The sequence below is a fragment of the Microcaecilia unicolor genome, chromosome 13 (genome assembly GCF_901765095.1).
Source record: "Microcaecilia unicolor chromosome 13, aMicUni1.1, whole genome shotgun sequence".
Classification (NCBI taxonomy): domain Eukaryota; kingdom Metazoa; phylum Chordata; class Amphibia; order Gymnophiona; family Siphonopidae; genus Microcaecilia; species Microcaecilia unicolor.
This window is the reverse complement of record NC_044043.1, coordinates 25,210,245-25,232,866: the sequence shown is the minus strand read 5'-3', so window position 1 is coordinate 25,232,866 and position 22,622 is coordinate 25,210,245. Positions and strand designations below refer to the sequence as shown.

General features: G+C 46.4%; 1 protein-coding gene across 4 annotated transcripts in view; it reads right to left on the bottom strand.

Annotated features, from left to right (window-relative positions):
* Positions 1-20,331, bottom strand: part of SGSM2 (small G protein signaling modulator 2) — a 551,979-nt gene extending 531,648 nt beyond the window's left edge. For all 4 annotated transcript variants that reach the window (XM_030185728.1, XM_030185727.1, XM_030185730.1 and 1 more), the window contains exon 1: positions 20,211-20,331. In XM_030185728.1, coding sequence (XP_030041588.1) covers positions 20,211-20,267 — 57 coding nt within the window. In that variant the 5' untranslated portion in view covers positions 20,268-20,331. The remainder of the gene's footprint in view (positions 1-20,210) is intronic.
* Between the last annotated feature and the right edge of the window lie 2,291 nt (positions 20,332-22,622).

Below are 22,622 nucleotides of genomic sequence, written 5' to 3'. Positions count from 1 at the left end.
AAATGGTTCAAAGGATTCCTGACCACAAGATCATACCAAGTAACAACGAACGTGGACAGATCACCCCCTTGGATACCTGAATGTGGAGTCCCCCAGGGATCCCCGCTCTCACCAACATTATTCAACCTAATGATGATACCTCTAGCCAAACTACTAGCCAATCAAAACCTCAACCCCTACATATATGCAGATGACGTCACAATTTACATCCCGTTCAAACACGATCTAAATAAAATCACCAACGAGATCAACCAAAGCCTCCAAATAATGCACAACTGGGCAGATACATTCCAACTAAAACTTAACACAGAAAAAAACAGGTCTTGTACTCACCTCACAACATAACACAAAAAACTTCAACACCATAATTACACCATACTGTTCCCTTCCTGTCTCACAAAACTTGAAAATTCTTGGCGTCACCATTGATCGAAACCTCACTCTTGATACCCACGTGAAAAACACGACAAAAAAGATGTTCTACACCATGTGGAAACTCAAAAGAGTAAAACCTTTCTTCCCGAAATACATCTTCCGTACCCTGGTACAGTCAATGGTAATAAGTCATCTGTACTACTGCAATGCACTGTACGCCGGATGCAAAGAACAGACAATGAAAAAACTCCAAACTGCCCAGAATACGGCCGCCAGACTCATATTTGGAAAAACTAAATATGAGAGTGCAAAACTCCTAAGAGAGAAACTTCACTGGCTCCCACTCAAGGAACGAATTGCATTCAAGATCTGCAAGATTGTACACAAAATCATTCACGCAGACGCCCCAATCTACATGCTAAACCTCGTGGACCTACCTCCCAGAAACGCCACAAGATCATCTCGCAAATTTCTCAACCTGCACTACCCCAGCTGCAAAGGTCTTAAATACAAGCTGATGCATGCCACTACCTTCTCTTACATGAGCACGCAGCTATGGAATGCACCTACAGACTTGAAAGCAATCAACGAAACAAATATCTTTCGAAAATCTCTGAAGACATTCTTCTTCAACAAGGCCTACAATGAAAACCTATAGCCTCACTAAGTCACCTCACCAACCCACTCAATTATGAAGGCCTACCTCCTATATCTACCCTAATCACTCCCTTCCTTCTTCTTTATTCCCTTCCTTAATCGCTACACATTACTAACTGTATCTGATATCCTGAAATGACAATGTTAACAAAACTATGTAAGCCACATTGAGCCTGCAAACAGGTGGGATAATGCAGGATACAAATGCAATAAATAAATAAAAATAAATAGATATTCAATATCTCTGCAAAATAATAATAAAAAAGACAAGTGCATTTTTATAATATACAAGTGCATTCCACAAAACAAAAGGAGCAGGTTCCCACACGCCATCTTTTTTCTTTTGGTGTAGGCACAGGAAAAAAAAAGAGGTTAAATGCTCCCAGGTTTCAACCTAATTAATGTTTTTTTTTTAATTGTACTTACAAATAGCAAGTCTGATGGTTAACCAACTGATGTCTGTTTTGGTGGCCCTTTAGTAGGTGAAAACATCTCTGCACTAGTGAGGTGAGAGTTGCTCTGAATGTGAAACTGAAGTAAACTGAACTCTGCTTTGCGGCCCGGGGCCGGAGCTAGCGCACGGCTGAGAGCCGGGTTACACCTGCTGCATACAGCACTGGGTGCAGCTCTAGCAACCTTGATGGGCAGACTGGCTGGATTGCACTGGTCTATCTGCCATCATTTACTATGTTATTAAAAAAGCAACTTGGAGAAGTGTACAGCTCCAAAAAAAGGTACATTTACTAAAGGCATTTTAAAACTCCAGTTGCCCTATTCTTCCACATTTATCTGCTTTAGCTAACATTTGGCAAAAGCACAGGTACCTCAGTAAGAGGATCTCCTTTCAAATCTCTGCCAATCTGTGGAAAAGTCCTCACCATGCAATCATGGCCTGATAAAAACATGCTTGAAAAAAAATATTCTACATCTGATGTGGCCCTAGATGGGCAAGTCACTTTCTTTCCACATACCTCAGGTGCCCAGTAGAGCCATATTTGTCTATCCCATACCTTATAATCCATCTGAACCAAAAGAGGTTGATGAGGGTCCATCCGTAGGATCTGTTTTACTGACCCCAGTTGACAAGCGTCCAAGAGAACATTATGCCAGCCTATGGTGCAGCCACTGCACCGCCACCTTGTCACTCTGTCTCCCTGGGTCTACCTCACTTAAGACCAGATTTAAACGTCAAGCAATCATAAGAACATAAGAGTAGCCATACTGAGTCAGACAAATGGTCCATCTAGCCCAGTATCCTGTTTTCCAAACAATGGCCAAGCCAGGTCACAAGTACCTGACAGAAACCCAAATCGTGGCAACATTCCACGTAGAACCTGTCACGTCTGTGGCCGTGACCACCCTCAGCTTTACCTTCTTTCTGGGGGTCAGCAGCTCTGCTGGCTTCTGTCTGTCTTTGTGTTAGTCTTGTCTCTGGCTCTGTGTGCTGATTGCTTCACTAGACCTCACCTGTGTGTGCTATGTCTCTCTGGGGAGCCAGCATCTAAGATGGCTGCCACCAGCTCTATGCCAGCTTCCAAGATGACTCCTGCTTGTCTTTCCTGTGGGCTCACTTCCTATGTGTGTCAAGCCTCTACTTCCTGCTTCTGTCCTGCTGCTGGTGACCTCATCAGTGAGAGCCTTCATAAGGAAGTGCTGTGCTGGCATTCTGGGCCTTTGCATTGCCATTGCCTCCGCAGTGCCTTAGGTCCCGAGGTTAGTGTGCTGTTTGCACAGTTAGCTTTCCTTGTCTTTTCTTGTGGGCTTCCAGCCCTTCTGCTTTGCGAGTTACTATCACCTGTGGGCCTTGCCTTCTGGCCCTTCTGTGTTTATTGCTCTGTGGGCTTTCAGCCTTTCTGTGTTTATTATTTTCTGTGGGCTTCTAGCCTTTCTGGGTGTATCTCTCTGACCTGTAGGCTTTCAGCCTTTCTGTGTATATTATTCTCTGCCAGCCACCTGTCTCTGCCTATTGCCTGTACTCAGATCTTCTCTGCCAGCCACCTGTCTCGAACTATTGCCAGAACCCGGACATTCCCTGCCTGCCTGTCTCACGTTAGCCTAGGTACCTGGGAGCACTGCTGGATCCTGACTCCGGTTGTTCCTGTTGCTGGTTCCAGTTCTGGTTTCCCTGTAAGCCCTACCGGCTGCTCGAACCTGAGGGCTCAACCCTCGGGGAAAGGCAGCTAAGCGTAGGTGAAGCCTACTCCAGTGGGTTCCGGTCCGGTGCATTCCAGTTCCGAGTGTTCCAGTGCAGGACTCCAGTCCGGGGTTCCAGTCCAGCCTTGTCTCTTCTCTGCTCCGAAGGTGATCTTGCCTGCCACTGCCGCTCCTCGGCCGTGGTCCAAGGACTCACATACCCAGGGTTCCCGGGGAAGAAGCCTGACAGAATGCCAAGGTCCTCGAGAACACGACAGAACCCCAAAGAATAGCAAGATTCTGGAATCCTAAAGAGTGACAAGATTCCATGCTACAAATCCCGGGGGAAGGAATTCTTCCCATGTGTGTCTTATACTGCCAACAATTTAAACTTCTACAATTTTTGAAAGGGGTAAAAACTACAGAAACAAAAGTATGTAAATAACAATAAAGGGCAGTATAGCACTGTTCCTCAAAAGGTACATTTAGGAATCACGAATAAGCTCTTCAGTAGTTGTTTGTTTTCCTTCAAACTTTTCGTTTATATACTTTTTTCTTTCCAAAAATTTCACAAATGCAAACCTTTGCACAAAGTATACTTGTAAATAAATAAATAAATAAATAATAACAAAATTGAACTTAGATCATTGTTCCATTTGTATCCAACCTTAAGCCTGATACATGCACAGAAAATCATTCACACAAACGTTAACATAAAATAAACAAAAGGGACAGCCATACTTCTGTCTCCCAACTGTTGGCAACCAAGTACTCTGAGCTACAGCCAGGTCGCAGCCCATGATGGAGGCAAACTCTGCACACAGCGGTATACCTGGAGCAACTTCCATCCCTCTGCCAGTCGACCAGCCAACCAGCCACGCTTCCACAGAGTGCTACAACCAGCAGAAGAAAGGAGGTATTGATGCCCCCTGTACAAGTCGTTGATGAGGCCCCACCTGGAGTATTGTGTTCAGTTTTGGAGGCCTCGTTCTGTTTCTGTGAGTCTGACGTCCAGAAACAGAACGAAGCCACACAGATCAGCCAGCAATGCGGCCGCGCCAGAGAAGAGGACTTCAGCTGGCAGGGGTTGGGGTCCCCCTCCAGCAAAGGTACCCGATGGTGACGGCGGCGGGGGAGGGTTGGTGGCGGCGGGAAGGGGGAGGTTGAAAGGGTTGGTGCCCGGGGGGGGGTCAAAGTTGATGGTGGCAGCGGGGGGGGGGGGGGGGGTCAAAAATGGCAGGGGGTGTCGGCAGCGTCAGGGGGGCTAAAATGTGCCCCCTCACCTCAGGTTCAGGACCCCTCTCCCGCCAAAGTCTGGCTACGCCCCTGTTTGAAAGGTATTAATCCGCAAACGAACCTGTTCCAGAGACAGGAAGGCGGTACAACTAGAGGACATGAAATGAGGTTGAAGGGGGGCAGACTCAAGAAAAATGTCAGGAAGTATTTTTTCAAGGAGAAAGTGGTGGATACTTGGAATGCCCTCCCGCGGGAGGAGGTGTACATGAAAACAGTAACAGAATTCAAAAATGCATGGGATAAACATAAAGGAATCCTGTTCAGAAGGAAGGGAGCCTCAGAAGCTTAGCAGAGATTGGGTGGCAGCACCGGTGGTTGGAAGGCGGGGCTAGTACTGGACAGACTTCTACGGTCTGTGCCCTGAAAATGGTAGATACAAATCAAAGTCAGGTATCTAATATAATAAAACGCACCGTGAACGTTCTGAAGACAACGTTCTGTGAAGCCGGAAGCTTGAAGCCGGAAGCCTAAGTTCTCAGGACAACGTTCTGTGAAGCCGGAAGCTTGAAGCCGGAAGTCTGAAGCCTTGAAGCCTGAAGCCTGAAGCCTTGAAGCCATCTGACGTCACTCCCAGGCTGAGGCTGAAGGGTTCGGGGATTCGTGGTGTGAAGCCTCCCTTCAAGCCAGCCAGCCAGCCGTCTCTGCCCCGCCCTCGCGACAAAACAAACAAATCCGGAAGCGAAACGTCAGGGAAGGAGGCGGCGCTCCCGACGTCTAGCCTTCCCTTCGCTGTGTTCCGCCTCCTTCCCTGACGCTTCGCTGCACGAACCGCCACGGAGGTAAAGTTAAAAAGAATTAAAAAAAAAAAAAAGGGAGGCATGGATGCGAGGCATGGATGCGAAGGAGGGGGCATGGATGCAAAGGGGTGGGGGGGCATGGATGCGAGGGGGGGGGCATGGATGCGAGGCATGGATGCGAAGGGGTGGGGGGGCATGGATGCGAGGGGGGGGGCATGGATGCGAGGCATGGATGCGAAGGGGGGGGGGGAAAGAAGAGGGCGGGCCAGGCTGGGACATGGGAGAGAGCGTAGCATGGATGCGAGGGGGGGGGGTCATGGAAGGGCGAGAGGGGACTTGCTGGAAAAGGATGAATGGAGGCGGCAGGGGACAGAGGAGCATGGATTACAGAGCAGGCCTCAGGCAGAGAGGGGAAATGCTGGATAGGGAAAAATGGAGGGGCCAGGTGACAGATGAGCATGGATGGGCATGGATTGGAAGGGCAGGACTCAGGGAGAGGGGAATTGCTGGATAGGGATGAATGGAGGGGACAGATGGGCATGGATGGATATGGATTACAGAGCAGGCCTCAGGCAGAGAGGGGAAATGCTGGATAGGGAAACATGGAGGGGCCAGGTGACAGAGGAGCATGGATGGGCATGGATTGGAAGGGCAGGACTCAGGGAGAGGGGAATTGCTGGATAGGGATGAATGGAGGGGACAGATGGGCATGGATGGATATGGATTACAGAGCAGGCCTCAGGCAGAGAGGGGAAATGCTGGATAGGGAAAAATGGAGGGGCCAGGTGACAGAGGAGCATGGATGGGCATGGATTGGAAGGGCAGGACTCAGGGAGAGGGGAATTGCTGGATAGGGATGAATGGAGGGGACAGATGGGCATGGATGGATATGGATTACAGAGCAGGCCTCAGGCAGAGAGGGGAAATGCTGGATAGGGAAACATGGAGGGGCCAGGTGACAGAGGAGCATGGATGGGCATGGATTGGAAGGGCAGGACTCAGGGAGAGGGGAATTGCTGGATAGGGATGAATGGAGGGGACAGATGGGCATGGATGGATATGGATTACAGAGCAGGCCTCAGGCAGAGAGGGGAAATGCTGGATAGGGAAAAATGGAGGGGCCAGGTGACAGAGGAGCATGGATGGGCATGGATTGGAAGGGCAGGACTCAGGGAGAGGGGAATTGCTGCATAGGGATGAATGGAGGGGACAGATGGGCATGGATGGATATGGATTGCAGGGCAGGCCTCAAGCAGAGAGGGGAAATGCTGGATAGGGATGAATGGAGGGGGCAGGTGACAGACAAACATGGATGGCCATGGATTGGGAGGGCAGGGCTCAGGGACAGAGGGGAATTGCTGGAAAAGGATGAATGGAGGGGGCAGGGGACAGATGGCCATGGATTGGGAGGGCACGGCTCACACTCTCTCTCATATACAATGTCTTTCTCACTCTCACACACTCTGTCTCACACTGTATCACATTCACTCTCTATGTGCCACACAGTCACTCACACACTCGCTTGGTCTCATACACTCACTCAAACAGAGAATCTGTGTCTCACACACACTCTCTCTCTCGCCCACACACACACACTCTCACTCACACTGTGTCTCACATACACACTTGCACACACTCTCATTCTCACACACACACTCTCTCACAAACACACTCACACCCAGACTCACGCTCTCTCTCACACAATCACACTTTCACTCCGACTCTCAAACAGTCACTCTCACATACACTCTCCCAAACATACACACTCCGAGGAAAACCTTGCTAGCGCCCGTTTCATTTGTGTCAGAAACGGGCCTTTTTTACTAGTATATATATATAAAGTAGCGCATACGAGTTTATCTTGGGCAGACTGGATAAGTACATAAGTAATGCCATACTGGGAAAAGACCAAGGGTCCATCGAGCCCAGCATCCTGTCCCCGACAGCGGCCAATCAAGGTCAAGGGCACCTGGCAAGCTGCCCAAACATACAAAAGATTTTATACATGTTATTTGCAAAAATTGTGGATGGACCGTACAGGTCTTTTTCTGCCGTCACCTACTATGTTACTATGTAACCATGGCTACCTGCACCTCCCCGGCGCCGTGTTTTCAAAATGGCTGCAGAGACTTCTCATAAGACTGCTGAAGGGAGTTTTGGCAGCCATTTTTAAAACACAGTGGCACCGGGGACTCAAAGAATAGCAGCAGGCAGCAGCATCCATTAGACCACCAGGCCCGGAGAGTGGGGGGGCGTAGTGTGTGCCAGTGGTGGGCAAGGACAACCAGGCAGAGCCTATGGGCCCGAATGGTCAGTCCGCCCCGGATCAAAGCGACCAACGTGACAGAGTAATCTGATAGCTGTGTTCTGTAATGTTTGAAGTTTCTTAAGAGCAAAACAAGGTAAATCTGAATAGACGATGTAGCAATAATCAAGACGCGAGGTAAAGAATGCAAGAACAAGTGTGAAATGTGTTGTGAAAAAGAGAGAGGAGTCAAGAATTAGTGAAAGCAGGAGACCGGAGTGATTGCTATCCCATAAAGAGAAATAGGTGCAGTGGGAGGAGTCACTTAACTAGAAAACCAACAAGCCTCTTGTCTGCATCAAAAAGCCAATTGGAAACAGAGTCTAGGCAGGACTGAAGAAGAGAGATGGAAAAAGAAGATGTATCAGTTGGATAAAGTAGTAAAATATCATCCACATAAAAGCAGATACCCCAAACATTTGAATATGAGCAGTTGGTGGACTCAGATATAGGTTGAAGAGGAGTGGTGAAAGGATGGACCCTTGAGGAACCCCATAATGGACATCCTGAGGTAACAACTTGGAAGGACCGGTTAGACAGAAAAGAAAGCTGTAAAGGACTAAAATACAAGCTGATGCACGCCCACGCCACCACCTTCTCTTACATGAGCACGCAGTTATGGAATGCATTACCCACAGACCTGAAAACAATCGATGAAACAACTACCTTTCGCAAATCTCTGAAGACATATTTCTTCAACAAGGCCTACAATGAGAACCTACAGCCCACTTCACCAACCCATTCAGTTATGAAAGCCCACCTTCTATAAATACCCTGATAAATTCCTTCCTTCTTCCCTTAATTAACCTCTACACAACACTAACTATACTTGATATACTGCAATAAATAAATAAATAAATAAAAATAGGAGCTCAACCGAGATACCCAGCGAAGGTAGACAACAGATTTATTGATTTATTTATTTATTGCATTTGTATCCCACAGTATGGCAGGTTCAATGTGGCTTACATACTGCTAAAATCAGGAGAGAGTGGTTAACCGGGTCGAAGGCAGCAGATAGACCCAGAGAGACTACCAAAACAAGTTTATGTTTACCGAAATGAGAATGAATTTCACTTAACAGAGCCTCAAAACAGTTTTTGTGCTGTAATTAGTCCTAAAGCCAGATTGCTAAGAATGTAATGCGAGAGTCTTTAAACCTTGGAGCAAGGACCCGTTCTACCAGGCATGACCCCACCTGTACTCTTTCAATAACTCTTTGCACACAATTGTGGGATAACCATAGGCCGCAGCTTGATTTATTAACATTTAAACTTCCAATTAACATCCATATAGGATAACCCCCACCCCCGAGCTACAGTTGTCATAACAAAAACTCCAACAGTTGCCCCCTCCGCCGCTCGCCATGATAGCAAAGCAGCAACTTCCTCTTCGGGCTGTCACCGCAACTCTTCGCCTTTGCGACTCCACCTTCACAGCAAGAGCCCCGGCCCGTGTGGACCTCCACACATTATTCCGGGTCACCCGACCCATCTTAATGACCTGGCTCAGCCCCCCCCATGAGCCATTGCTCCTGTAGCTCGGGCTTTTGCCGCTGCGACAAACTCCAACGCCATTCCTGAAAAACAACATCTAAAACACCACACATATAAGCCTCCTCACATCTCGTACATGCGAGGGTGGGGAGGGAGGACAAAAATGCCTCTGAGGATCAGACGACGCTCTAAGCCTCGGAGAAAGCAGAGCCCTTATTCCCTTCCCATGGCCCCGCCCCCCCCGGCAACCTATTCTCCAATTGGCTGCCTGTATCGTGTCTGGGCTGTAAGCTTCTATTGAGCTGACCAATCCCAGTTGCCCTCGTGCTCTCCATCCAAACACGACCCTTCACCCCCCCCCCCCCATAAAATCACGCTCTTCTCCCCCCCCCCCCCCCCCCCCCCCCGCCCACAGAACCTTCCCGAACGGGCCCAGCCCGTGTTTAACTGGGCCCTTCGAGACAAGCTCTCGGGCCTTTTATTCAGCAAAATCAGAGAACTGTAAGAAGACAACTTTTGCGAGAACTTTGACACTGGACGGTAACGATTAAAAATTGCAGGGTCAAGCGTAGCTTTCTTTAAAATGGGATGCACTATGGTAGAAAGGCTTAGAAAAATCAACGATAGGAAGGTAGGGAGCAAACCTAATACAGGGTTCTTCAACCAGGATACAGGAATAGTATCAGTTAAGCAGAAGGTAGTCTTCACAGAGGACATTATGACTATCAGAGACTGTAAAACTTGTGATTGGAAAGTAGACCAAACAGTGAAGCCAAACTGACACGGAGGGGGAACAGTTTCAGATGAAGGACACCCCAGAGAAGGAGGCATAAGAGGGGGAGAAAGGGCCTTGAGTAAAGAGTTGATCTTCCTAACAAAGAATAAACAAAGATCCTTTGCTGAAGGGGGCAGGGCAAGATAAGGTAGGAATGATCTCAGAAGGTATCGCCAGAGCAACATAGTAAATTATGGCAGAGAAAGACCTGAATGGTCCAGCCAATCTGCCAACAAGATGAACTCATTTTACATGGTGTGTGATACTTTATATGTATATCCGAGTTTGATTTGTCCTTGCCATTCTCAGGGCACAGACCACAGAAGTCTGCCCAGCACTGGTTTTGCTTCCCAATTACCGGCATTGCCACTCAATCTCTGCTAAGATTCTGTAGTACTTAAGTAAGGTGCATTAAAAGCACTAGGGGGCATGCAATGAAGGCACTAAGTAATAAATTTAAAACAAATTGGAGAAAACATTTCTTCACTTAACTTGTAATTAAACTCTTTAATTCACAGCCAGAGAATGTGATAAAAGCAGTTAGCTTAGCAGGGTTTAGAAAAGGCTTGGGAAAATCTACTGCTTATTTCTTGGATAAGCAGCATAAAATCGGTTTTACTCTACTTGAGACCTGGATTGGCCACTTTTACAAACAGGATACTGGGCTTAATGGGCCTTCGCTCTGCCCCAGTATGGCAACGCTTATGTTCCTAAACAATGGGAGGGAAGCTCTGGAATGAGCCATCATAGGGTGAAAGGGGGTAGGATCAGGAGCAATTTAAGGAAATATTTCTTTACAGGAAGGGTGATGGAAGGTGTGGAACAGCCTCACAGGGAGGTGGTGGAGAAGGACAGTATCTGAATTTAAAAAAACATGGGAGATCATCAATGGGCTTGTAACAGATGAGCCTGCAAAACTGTGGGAAAAACGTGGGGTATAAATGTGCAAAATAAATGAGCAGTTGATTTGGGTGGGCAGACTGGAAAGGTCATGTGGAGGGGCATAATCGAACGTGGGTGCCCATCTTCATGGGCGCCCATCTCCGTAGACGGGCACGCAAAGGGGCGGGACAAACCGTATTTTCGAAAAAAGATGGATGTCCATCTTTTTTTCCATAATACGGTTTGTGCCGGGCAAACGCATCAGATTTGGACGGATTTGAGCTGGGCGGTATTGGTTTTCAGCGATAATGGAAAACGAAGGCGCCCAGCTCAAATCCGCCCAAATCCGATGCATTGGGTCATGGGAGGGGCCAGGATTCATAGCGCACTGGTCCCCCTCACATGCCAGGACACCAACCAGGCATCCTAGGGGACACTTTTAAAATGTAAAAAAAAAAACATTGAAAGACCTGCCAAATCCATAGCTCCCTTCCCATGTGTGCTGAACCCACCAAATCCCCCCCAAAACCCACTGCCCACAAGTCTACACCATTACCATAGCCCTAAGGGGTGAAGGGGGGCACCTACATGTGGGTACAGTGGGTTTTGGGGGGGTTTTGGAGGGCTCAACATTAAGCACCACAAGTGTAACAGGTAGGGGGGGATGGGCCTGGGTCCATCTGCCTTAAGTCCACTGCACCCACTAACAACTGCTCCAGGGACCTGCATACTGCTGTCAGGGAGCTGGGTATGACATTGAGGCTGGAAAAAAAAAAGGTTTTCAAGTTCTTTTTTTTTGGTGGGAGGGGGTTAGTGACCACTGGGGGAGTCAGGGGAGGTCATCCCCGATTCCCTCCGGTGGTCATCTGGCCAGTTTTTTTGGGACATATTCGTTAAAAAAAAGGGTCCAACAAAAGCGACCCAAATTCTCACTACTGCTGCCCATTTTTTTTCGATTATCAGCCGAAGGCGCCCATCTCTCCTCGGCCGATAAACAAGCCCCAGTCCCTCCTTCACCACGCCTCCAACACGCCCCCGTCAACTTTGGTCATTCCTGCAACAGAGTGCAGTTGGAGGCGCCCAAAATCGGCTTTCGATTATACCGATTTGGGCGCCCTTGAGAGAAAGGCGCCCATCTCCCGATTTGGGTTGGAATATGGGCACCTTTCTCTTTCGAACATGAGCTGGATGGTCTATCTGCTATTTTTTTTTCTTGTTCAAAGGTTTATTTAAAAGGGCATAATTTTTTTACTCTAGAAAACTGTAATATACATTAGGACTAAATAAAAGGACAGCTGGGAATAAGTGTAAAGACTGCAGTAATAGAATTAACAAGGTTGTCAATATTTCGCAATACTGAGCTAGCAAATTTACTTCAGGAAATACTTTTGCATGGGCAATTAGATGGGTAGTTTTCTCTTGGGTAGGGGGAGGCTGAATCATAGGAGCCAACTTTTCAAAATTACTGGGGGTGCTAAGCCCAATGGAAATGACCCCTCCCTGGACACATACAAGGAATTTTGTCAATACTGGGGGTACTCAAGCGCCCACAGCACCCACAGAGTCGGCTCCAATGGGCTGAATAAATCCAGAAGCAAGAACGATCAGCTGCTGCTCTGTATGGAAACACTTCAATGGTAGTTAGCCAGTCAATGGCAAGATTCAATCTCAACTTAAGCACAAGCAAGAGCCAGAGCAGAGGGCTAGGGGAGCAACCCAAGGACTTGGGCTGGGGCATGCAATGGAGAGCATGCTCACAACTTCTGGACCAAGACAAATCCTGGTCCTCATACGATGACAATATCTAGAGGCAGGATATTAGGAGGACTGTCACTACAACGGCTGACTGAAGTACGTTGGCAAGGAGGAATAACACCAGAGAGCTGTAGACGTAGACTGTTGCAGGATCCTAGCCCCGAGCTGGAAACACAAAGGAGCAGAAGATACTGGAGGGTGAAAATAATTTAAATAAAAGAATTCTGCCAACCAATCAGAACATTACTGTAATTACCAAGAATTCCCTTGGAGGTAGCATTATGGAGTTAATCTAATTGTTGTAAAGCGCACTGAGCCCTAAGAAGGGGATTTTAGCGGTATATAAGTCCTAATTTCAAATTAATTGAATTAAGGTGCTAATCCAGCCTGGGTATTGAAGTACAGTCAACAGCCAAGGGGGGATCTGGGTCCATTTACAAAATAAACTGTTATAGGAAGAGGGTTAATGGTTCAAAAATTAAAAAAGAATCAAGTTGTACAAGCCTTCTAGCAGAAATGTCAAGACAGTTTGAAATCAAGATGAATGGGTCTATTTAGCTGCCTAGTGATCTTCTACTTTTAAAACTCATCTCACTTAAATTTTCATCCAACAATAAATTCAAATGGAACAGCAGCCGAACAGCCCTAGAAACACAGAGTGCAACTCAAGTTTATGACTGCAGACAGAGGCTGCTTCAAACTGTCACCTAACAGAAAAACATTACATTTAAAGGAAGATGTGAACAAGGGTATTTACAATGGAAAATTCTGCCCCATTTTTTTGGTGGGGGGAGGGAGGGAGCAGCAGATTCTTTATTAACCAGTGGATATGAAAATTGAACAGTGGCCACCAGAAACTTCAAGTGAAAAGCATACCCACTGCTCTATGACCTTTTACTACGGTTAGAGTCCTTTCATAAAACTATTTCTGCCAGCTGAAAGCTAATCACAATTAAAGTTGCAATGGTTCTCACATTTGGCTCCCCCCGACCAACCTGAGCCCCTGAAGTCAATGTTACCTCATAACACAAATGGACCAATAACACCCCCAGAGCCAGGGCCGCCGAGACACTGAGCCAGAGCCCAAAGCGCGAGGGGCACATTTTGCCCCACCTCCCTGCCCCCCCCCAATGCGGCGAGGGGCTTGAGGACCCCCGCCAGCCAAACTAGAGGCCCTAAAGTTCTATCTCTGCTCCTCCCCAGCCTCTAAGGAGGAGGGGGTCTTGCGCTCGAGTTCCCTCTCCTGCTCCTGTCGGGACGCGATCACCTGGGTCCTGTCAGGAACAGGAAAGTGACAGACCCCAGCACCAGGCCCCCCCTTATAGGCCGAACCCCAGGGAATCTTGCCCTCCTCTCTGTGGCCCTGCCCAGAGGCAGTGTAACCACTGACGCAGGGACGAAAATCTGCCTTTATACTGGGGTTTTCCCAAAACAGCAGCTCCCAGCTTACATAAGTACATAAGTATTGCCATACTAGGAAAGACCAAAGGTCCATCCAGCCCAGCATCCTGTTTCCAACAGTGGCCAATCCAGGTCCCAAATACCTGGCAAGATCCCAAAAAAGTACAAAACATTCTATTTATGCGGGATGTAAAGAACCAACCTTAAAGAAACTTCAGACTGCTCAAAACATGGCACCTAGGCTCATATTTGGTAAAACACGATTTGAAAGCTTAAAACCCCTCCGCGAAAAACTACACTGGCTCCCAATCAAAGAACGAATTGCCTTCAAAATCTGCACCCTGGTTCACAACATCGTCTACGGGGAAGCCCCGAGTTACATGACAGACTTCATCGACTTACCAATTAGAAATACATCCGAATCAACACGATCTTATCTAAATCTGCACTACCCAAGCTGCAAAGGACTTAAATACAAAACAACTTACGCATCTAATTTTTCCTGCATAAGCACACAACTGTGGAACGCATTACCAAAAGCCTTGAAAACGACGTACGATCACCTAAACTTCCGGAAATCACTAAAAACCAACCTGTTTAAAAAGGTATACCCTACTGATCCAACTTAAATGCCTAATCTTTGCAACACAACCAAACTAAAGCACGTAATGGACATAACACATCTCTTCCGTTCTCCAATTCCCTAATGTGGCTGTGCCACATGAATTTGATCTTACCACAACACCACCCTGTATTTGTTCACACCGGAGCCTGCAAAGGCCTCTTCAGTACTATGTAAGCCTACAAATAGGTGGGAAAATGTGGGATACAAATGTAACAAATAACTAAATAAAATAAATAAATACTGCTAATCCCAGAAATAGTGGGTTCTCCCCGTCCATTTAATAATGGTCTATGGACTTTTTCTTTAGGAACCCATTCAACCCTTTTTTTAAACTCCGCTAAGCTAACCGCCTTTACCGCATTCTCTGGCAATGAATTCCAGAGTTTAATTACACGTTGAATTAACAAATATTTCCTCCGATTCATTTTAAATTTACTACATTGCAGCTTCATCGCATGCCCCCTAGTCCTAGTATTTTTGGAAAGCGTAAACAGATGCTTCACATCTACCCGCTCAACTCCACTCATTATTTTATAGACCTCTATCATATATCTCCTCTCAGCCGCCTTTTCTCCAAGCTGAAGAGCCCTAGCCTCTTAGCCTTTCCTCATAGGGAAGTCGTCTCATCCCCTTTATCATTTTTGTCGCCCTTCTCTGCACCTTTTCTAATTCCACTATATCTTTTTTGAGATGTGGCGACCAGAATTGAACACAATATTCGAGGTGCAGTCGCACCATGGAGCGATACAAAGGCATTATAATGTCCTCACTTTTCTTTTCCATTGCCTTCCTAATAATACCTAACATTGTATTTTCTTTCTTAGCCGCAGCAGCACACTGAGCAGAAGGTTTCAACGTATCATCAACGACATTGATTTAACACCTATCCAAAATTGTCTTGATGAAGTAGTAATTGGCTTTAAAAAACAATTGGTATTAAATCCAGATAAAACAATAACATCCTGGATAACAGGTCGTGGACCAATACCTACATTAATACCTACTCTATTTGGCAAACAATTACCTACGGTATCATCATTTAAATATTTAGGAGTTATTCTTGACTCTGCTTTATCCTTTGATCAGCAAATATCAGATGTAATAAAGATATCCTTTTACCATTTACGGAGATTACGTTCCATCAGAAATTCATTGGATAAAGATTCTTTACATACGCTAATGCATGCTTATATTATTTCACGCCTAGATTACTGTAATGTTATTTACGCAGGTGTCACAAAGCTAAATTTAAGACGGCTACAATTAATACAAAATACTGCAGCACGTGGAATTTGTCGAGCATCAAAATATGATAGAATTACACCATTCTTATATAAGCTTTGAAGCAAGAATAAAATTTAAGATCTATATTTTGACATACAAAACATTACACTTACTAATTCCATCATATTTAGCTAATCTTATTATACCTTATGCACCGATACATACCCTTAGATCGCTTACAGATAATAGAGTAGTAATTCCAACATTAATAAGGGCTAGATGGGAATCTACACGAAAGTCGGCTTTCTTTCTTTCTTTTAGGGCCATCACTTTGGAACGGTCTCCCGAAATTATTAAGATTAGAAGATACATTTACCGGTTTTCACAAAAGGTTAAAGACATATCTCTTTCAATGATGCAGGATAAAGCAAAGTAAAAATAAATAAATAAATGACATAAACCGGATGCTAAACTACATTTTATTATATATATTAAGATTGTTTGTAATTGTTATTATTAATTAGTCGTTGTCGATAATACACTGAAGCCTTCTGCTCAGTGTGCTGCTGCGGCTAGGAAAGCGAATAGAATGTTGGGTATTATTTTATTTTATTTATTTGTGGCATTTATACCCTGCTCTTTCCCGCTCAATAGCAGGTTCAGCGGCTTACAAAGTATGGTACAAAGTATCACAGAGATAATACAGGGATGGAAACAATGTATCAAAGAGATGACATAATTACTTTGTTTAGGTTCAGTATGGTACGATGTATCACAGAAATGATACAGAGTATGGAACAAAATGTCACAGGGACGGCATAATTTCATAGAGTGGGATAATTACATTCAGTGGGACAGTGGTAAGAGATGTGTTGAAGGGATTGGAGTGTGGGTGATATAGTGGAGTGCAATTGTGTTTGAGAGTTAGGACGGGTCGTAGGCTTGTTTGAAAAGGTAAGTCTTCAGCAGTTTTCAGAAGGGTAGATGCTCAGTGGTTTTTCGGATGTGTCGAGGTATGGCGTTCCAGAGTTGGCTGCCTATTACAGAGAAGTTGGAAGCTTCTCCTACTAACCTACAAATGCACTCGATCTGCAGCGCCTCCTTACCTCTCTACCCTCATCTCCCCTTACGTTCCTACCCGTAACCTCCGCTCTCAAGACAAATCCCTCCTTTCAGTACCCTTCTCCACCACCGCCAACTCCAGGCTCCGCCCTTTCTGCCTCGCCTCACCCCATGCTTGGAACAAACTCCCTGAGCCCATACGCCAGGCCCCCTCCCTGCCCATCTTCAAATCATTGCTCAAAGCCCACCTCTTCAATGTCGCCTTCGGCACCTAACCACTACACCTCTACTAAGGAAATCTAGACTGCCCCAACTTGACATTTCATCCTTTAGATTGTAAGCTCCTTTGAGCAGGGACCGTCCTTCTTTGTTAATTTGTACAGCGCTGCGTAACCCTAGTAGCGCTCTAGAAATGTTAAGTAGTAGTATGAGTAGGTTTTGTATTTAAGGCCTTTGCAGTTAGGGAGATGAAGATTGAGATATGTTCTAGAAGTACTGGTCCAGTTTCTGGCTGGAAGATCGATCAGGTTGGACACGTAGCTTGGGGATTGACCATTGAGGATCTTATCGATCATTGTGTGGGCTTTGAAGTGTATTCGTTCCTTGATTGGGAGCCAGTGAAGTTTTTCACGAAGTGGTGTTGCGCTTTCGAATCTTGATTTGCCAAAAATGAGTCTAGCTGCTGTGTTTTGGGCTGTTTGGAGTTTTTTCATGATTTGGGCTTGGCATCCGATGAAGATGCTGTTACAGTAATCGGCATGGGTGAGCACTGTGGATTGTACTAGATTGCGGAAAGTTTTCTGTGGAAGGTATGGCTTCACTCTTTTCAGTATCCACATCATGTTGAACATCTTTTTCGTCATGGCTTTTGCATGAGTTTCTAAAGTTAGGTGTTTGTCTAATGTTACTCCTAGGATTTTTAGATTATCAGATATTGGGATTGTAACGTCGGGGGTGTTCAGGGTGGTTGGGAGCTGAGTAGTGTGTTGTGATGAAAGGATGAGGCACTGAGTTTTTTCCTTATTCAGTTTCATCTTGAAAGCGTTGGCCCAGGATGCTAGAGTATTCATGGCAGTGAATATTTTCTCCGAGATTTCTGTAAGAGTGGATTTGAAAGGGATGAATATTGTGACATCATCAGCGCAGATGAAAGGATTTAGGCCTGATTTGGATAGGGATTTGGCGAGAGGGATCATCATGAGGTTGAAGAGGATCGGGGATATCCTTGGGGGACTCCGCATTTTGAGGACCATGTGGGCGATATTGATTAGGTTGATTTGACCTGATAGGATCTGGTGGTGATAAAGCTTTTTATCCATTTAATGATGTTTCCGCCGATCCCTAGTTTGTCCAGTAATTTTTTAAAGGATGTCATGGTCTACCATGTCAAATGCGCTGGACAGGTCGAACTGCAGAAGAAGTATTTTGTTGCCGATTGAGATTTCATGTTTGAACTTGGATACCAGAGTGAGTAGCACTGTTTCTGTGCTGTGCGCAGGTCGAAAACCTGATTGTGTTTCATGTAGTATAGAGAATTTTTCTATTAATTCGTTGAGTTGGGAGGTCACTCTGTTTTCCATCAGTTTGGTTAGAAGAGGGATGGAAGCCACAGGTCGGTAGTTGTTGATGTCATTCGCTGGTTTTGGGGGGGTTTTCGGAATTGGTGTGAGTAGAATATTGCCATGTTCAGATGGGAAGGAACCTTGTTGAAGTAGGAAGTTTAGGTGGGTGTTGAGTTCTGTTATGAATCGTTCTGGGAAAGGTATGGAAAACAGGTGTGAGGATGTTATAATGCCGTTGTATCGCTCCATGGTGCGACCGCACCTTGAGTATTCTGTTCAATTCTGGTCGCCACATCTCAAGAAAGATATAGTAGAATTGGAAAAGGTGCAGTGAAGGGCGACTAAAATGATAGTGGGGATGGGATGACTTCCCTATGAAGAAAGATTAAGGAGGCTAGGGCTATTCAGCTTGGAGAAGAGACGGCTGAGGGGAGACATGATAGAGGTATATAAAATAATGAGTGGAGTGGAACAGGTGGAGGTGAAGCGTCTGTTCACGCTTTCCAAAAATACTAGGACTAGGGGGCATGCGATGAAACTACAGTGTAGTAAATTTAAAACAAATCGGAGAAAATGTTTCTTCACCCAACGCGTAATTAAACTCTGGAATTCGTTGCCGGAGAACGTGGTGAAGGCAGTTAGCTTGGCAGAGTTTAAAAGGGGGTTAGACGGATTCCTAAAGGACAAGTTCATAAACCACTACTAAATGGACTTGGGAAAAATCCACAAATCCAGGAATTACATGCATAGAATGTTTGTACGTTTGGGAAGCTTGCCAGGTGCCCTTGGCCTGGATTGGCCGCTGTCGTGGACAGGATGCTGGGCTCGATGGACCCTTGGTCTTTTCCCAGTGTGGTATTTACTTATGTACTTATCTTTTACGGTTGGTTGGTTTGCTGTGCTTTCCTATCAAGTACTGGATTATTATATGTGTTTTATATGTTTTATTTCTTTTATGTAAACCGTTCTGTTTTGCTATATCAATAAGTAACGGTATAGTAAATAAATAAATGATGATGATGATTTAACGACTTTTAAATAGCTTTGAGAATGAACGCCCATAGTGTTGCCACTATTTGAGGTTTTGCCAGGTACTTTTGACCTGGACTGGTCACTGCTCAGCTAGTCTGACCCAGTTTGGTTATTCTTACTCATTCATTTAAGTATTTATATACCGCTTGGTTTACAGTTTTCCTTTTACAGATACTCGGTCTGTCCCTAGTGGGTTCACAGTCTAAGTAGTACATTGTACGTCGCACCTAGGGCAATGGAGGGTTAAGTGACTTGGCCAGAGCTGCAGAGGGAATTGAACCTGGTTCCCCAGCATCTCAACCCACTGCAGACTATCAGGCATGTTCTTATGGGGACTAAAAATTGCTGAGATGCTAATATTAAGGAGCAGCCTAGTGGTTAGTGCAGCGGACTTTGATCCTGGGGAACTGGGTTCGATTCCCACTGCAGCTTCTTGTGACTCTGGGCAAATCACTTAACCCCTCCATTGCCCCTGGTACAAAATAAGTACCTGAATATCGCTTTGAATGTACTTCCAAAATACCACAGAATTTTCCCATTCCCCTCCGTTCCAGCACAACTCTTTCCCTAGCACACTCCTCAGCTAGGGGATCTGTCCAACTATACCTGGCACAGGGCAAAAATCACAGCACAAGCAAAACATATGTAGGAGGAAAACGCCTGATGTACAACAGTAGAAGATTATCTTCCCATTAGCCCGACCTAAGCAGCAAAAGAAAACCTTGCCAATGCACACGTTGTTCTATCGCTATTGTGCGACACATTATATCAGGGAAGAGGTTTTGCACTGCATTAATCATCTTGTGCTCCAAGTATTCCGAAGTGTCCCCCTTGTCACAGCAGAAACGCATTTCCCCCATCTTCATATTGCGCGCCCATCCCCTCCCGCTCACCTCCTTCTTCACGTTCCAGAGCAGCTTCTCTTTCGCGCTGTCATCGGAGCAGCTCATGACGGCGCCCAGCTCGACCCCGCTCCCTCCGAATGTCCGACCGCCGGCGCCCGGCCACTGCCCTCTTCAGGGCTCGGCGGTGACGTCACCGCCCTCGCCACGCCCCCACCTGCCTTAAAGGGGAAGCGCAGAGAAACAAATTGCAGTAGTGGCGCAGCCGAAGATGACGTTTGGGGTGGGAACATAGTAGATGACGGCAGAGAAAGAGCTGCACGGTCCATCCAGTCTGCCCAACAAGATAAACTCATATGTGCTACTTTATATGTACATTACTAACTGTATCTGATATCCTGATATGACAATGTCAATAAATCTATGTAAGCCACATTGAGCCTGCAAATAGGTGGGGGAATGTGGGATACAAATGCAATAAATAATAATACCCATAGGAGCACCCCTAATATTGAAAGAATTCATTGTATGTATCCAGGGAGGTTTTATTTATTTATTACATTTGTATCCCGTGCTTTCCCGCTCATCGCAGGCTCAATACAGCTTACATAGTAACAAGAAAATACAATCTGTAGTATCAGAATCAACAAAGGAGGTATGTGATAGGACAAATGAACAAGGAGTCAGTGGCGTTCCTAGGGGAGGGGGCGGTGGATGCGGGCCACCCCCGGGTGCACGCCGTTGGGGGGGGGGGGGTGCCGCGCGCGCCTGTCCGTCGTTCGTTCCATGCTCCCTCTGCATCGAAGGAACGACGGACAGGCACGCACAGCACCCCCGCAGCGGCGTGTACCCTGGCGGGGGGTTCTTTCGCAGGGGGGGGGGTATCGCGCTGCATCCAGGTGGGGGCGCTGTACCCGGGGGCGGGGCACATCGGCGATCCATCCCGGGTGTCAGCTCCCCTAGGAACACCACTGCAAGGAGTAAGTGGGATAAAAGAGGTGAGAGAGAAAGGTTAGGGATAGGTAAGGAGGTGGGGCGATAAGGGAGAAGTTGGGACGAGCATGGAGGGTAAGAAGGTTGATAGGAGATATTTTCTGAGTTATTGTTAAAGTTTAGTTGGACTGGTAAATAGATGTATTGTTTATGGTATGTCAAGTGGTAATTATAAAACTACACAATTATATACATAAAGCAGAGATTATGCAAGGATACAAAATGAAACGTGACTCGCTTCACTATGAAGGGGAATTGATAAGAATCTTCCCAGATTACTCGGCGAGTGTACAAGAGAAGAGAAGTCGTTTTCACCCAGTAGGCACAACACTGGCAAATAAGAAAATCCACTTCATGCTACTCTACCCTGCAACATTAAAGATACAACTGCAAGGCAAATGGAATTCCTTTGACTCGGAGACAGCAGTAGCAGACTTTGTTAACAAAGAGGTTGAGAAATAAGAACTAACAACCAGGACTTGAGTGGTGCGGATAAGGAGGAATGTGAACCAGACTCAAGAGATATGGTTGGTGATATAGCTGTCAATGGACAATGTGACTTTTTTACTTTAACGTTTACCGTTTGGGGGGGTATTTTTCATTGGGCTTAGCACCCCCAATAATTCTGAAAAGTTGGCTCCTATGTACCTGTCGCGTTCTCGAGGGCCTTGGCATTCTGTCAGGCTTCTTCCCCGGAAGCACTGGGTTTGTGAGTCCTTGGACTACTACCGTGGAGCGGCAGTGGCAGGCAAGGTCACCTTCAAGGCAGAGACGAGGCAAGGCTGGACTGGAACCCCGGACTGGAGTTCTGCACAGGAATACACAGGACTGGAACGCACCGGACGGGTGCGCACTGGACTGGTACACACTGGAGTGGAGCCCACTGGACTGGAACCCACGGGACCAGAACACACTGGATCTAGGCTTCACCTACGCTTAGCCACCGTTTCCTGAGGGTTGAGCCCTCAGGTTCGGGCAGCCAGCAGGGCTTACAGGAAAACCGGAACTGGAACTAGCAAGCAGGAACAACAGGAATCAGGATACAGAAGTGCCCCCAGGCACCTAGGTGAAAGCAAGGCAGACTGGCAGGGAATGTCCGGGTTCCGGCAATAGTCAGGTCTGGCCACAGGCAGAGAATATCCGGGTTCAGGCAGTAGTCGGGTCAGGCAGCAGGCCACAAGTATCAGGGTTCAGGCAATGGTCAGGTCAAGCAGCAAGCAGAGAATATCTGGGTACAGGCAGTAGTCAGGTCAGACAGCGGGCAGAACTAGGGCTGAAGCTCCAGAAGCAAGGAGTACTGGCAGCAGACAGGACTAGGGCTGAAGCTCCAGAAGCAAGGAGTACTGGCAGCGGACAGGACTAGGGCTGAAGCTCCAGAAGCAAAGGAAAACACACACGGGAAAACCAGCAATCTAAACACAAGAAGACTAGTAAAGCTGTACACAAGCTAACAAGAAAGCTATGCCCAAG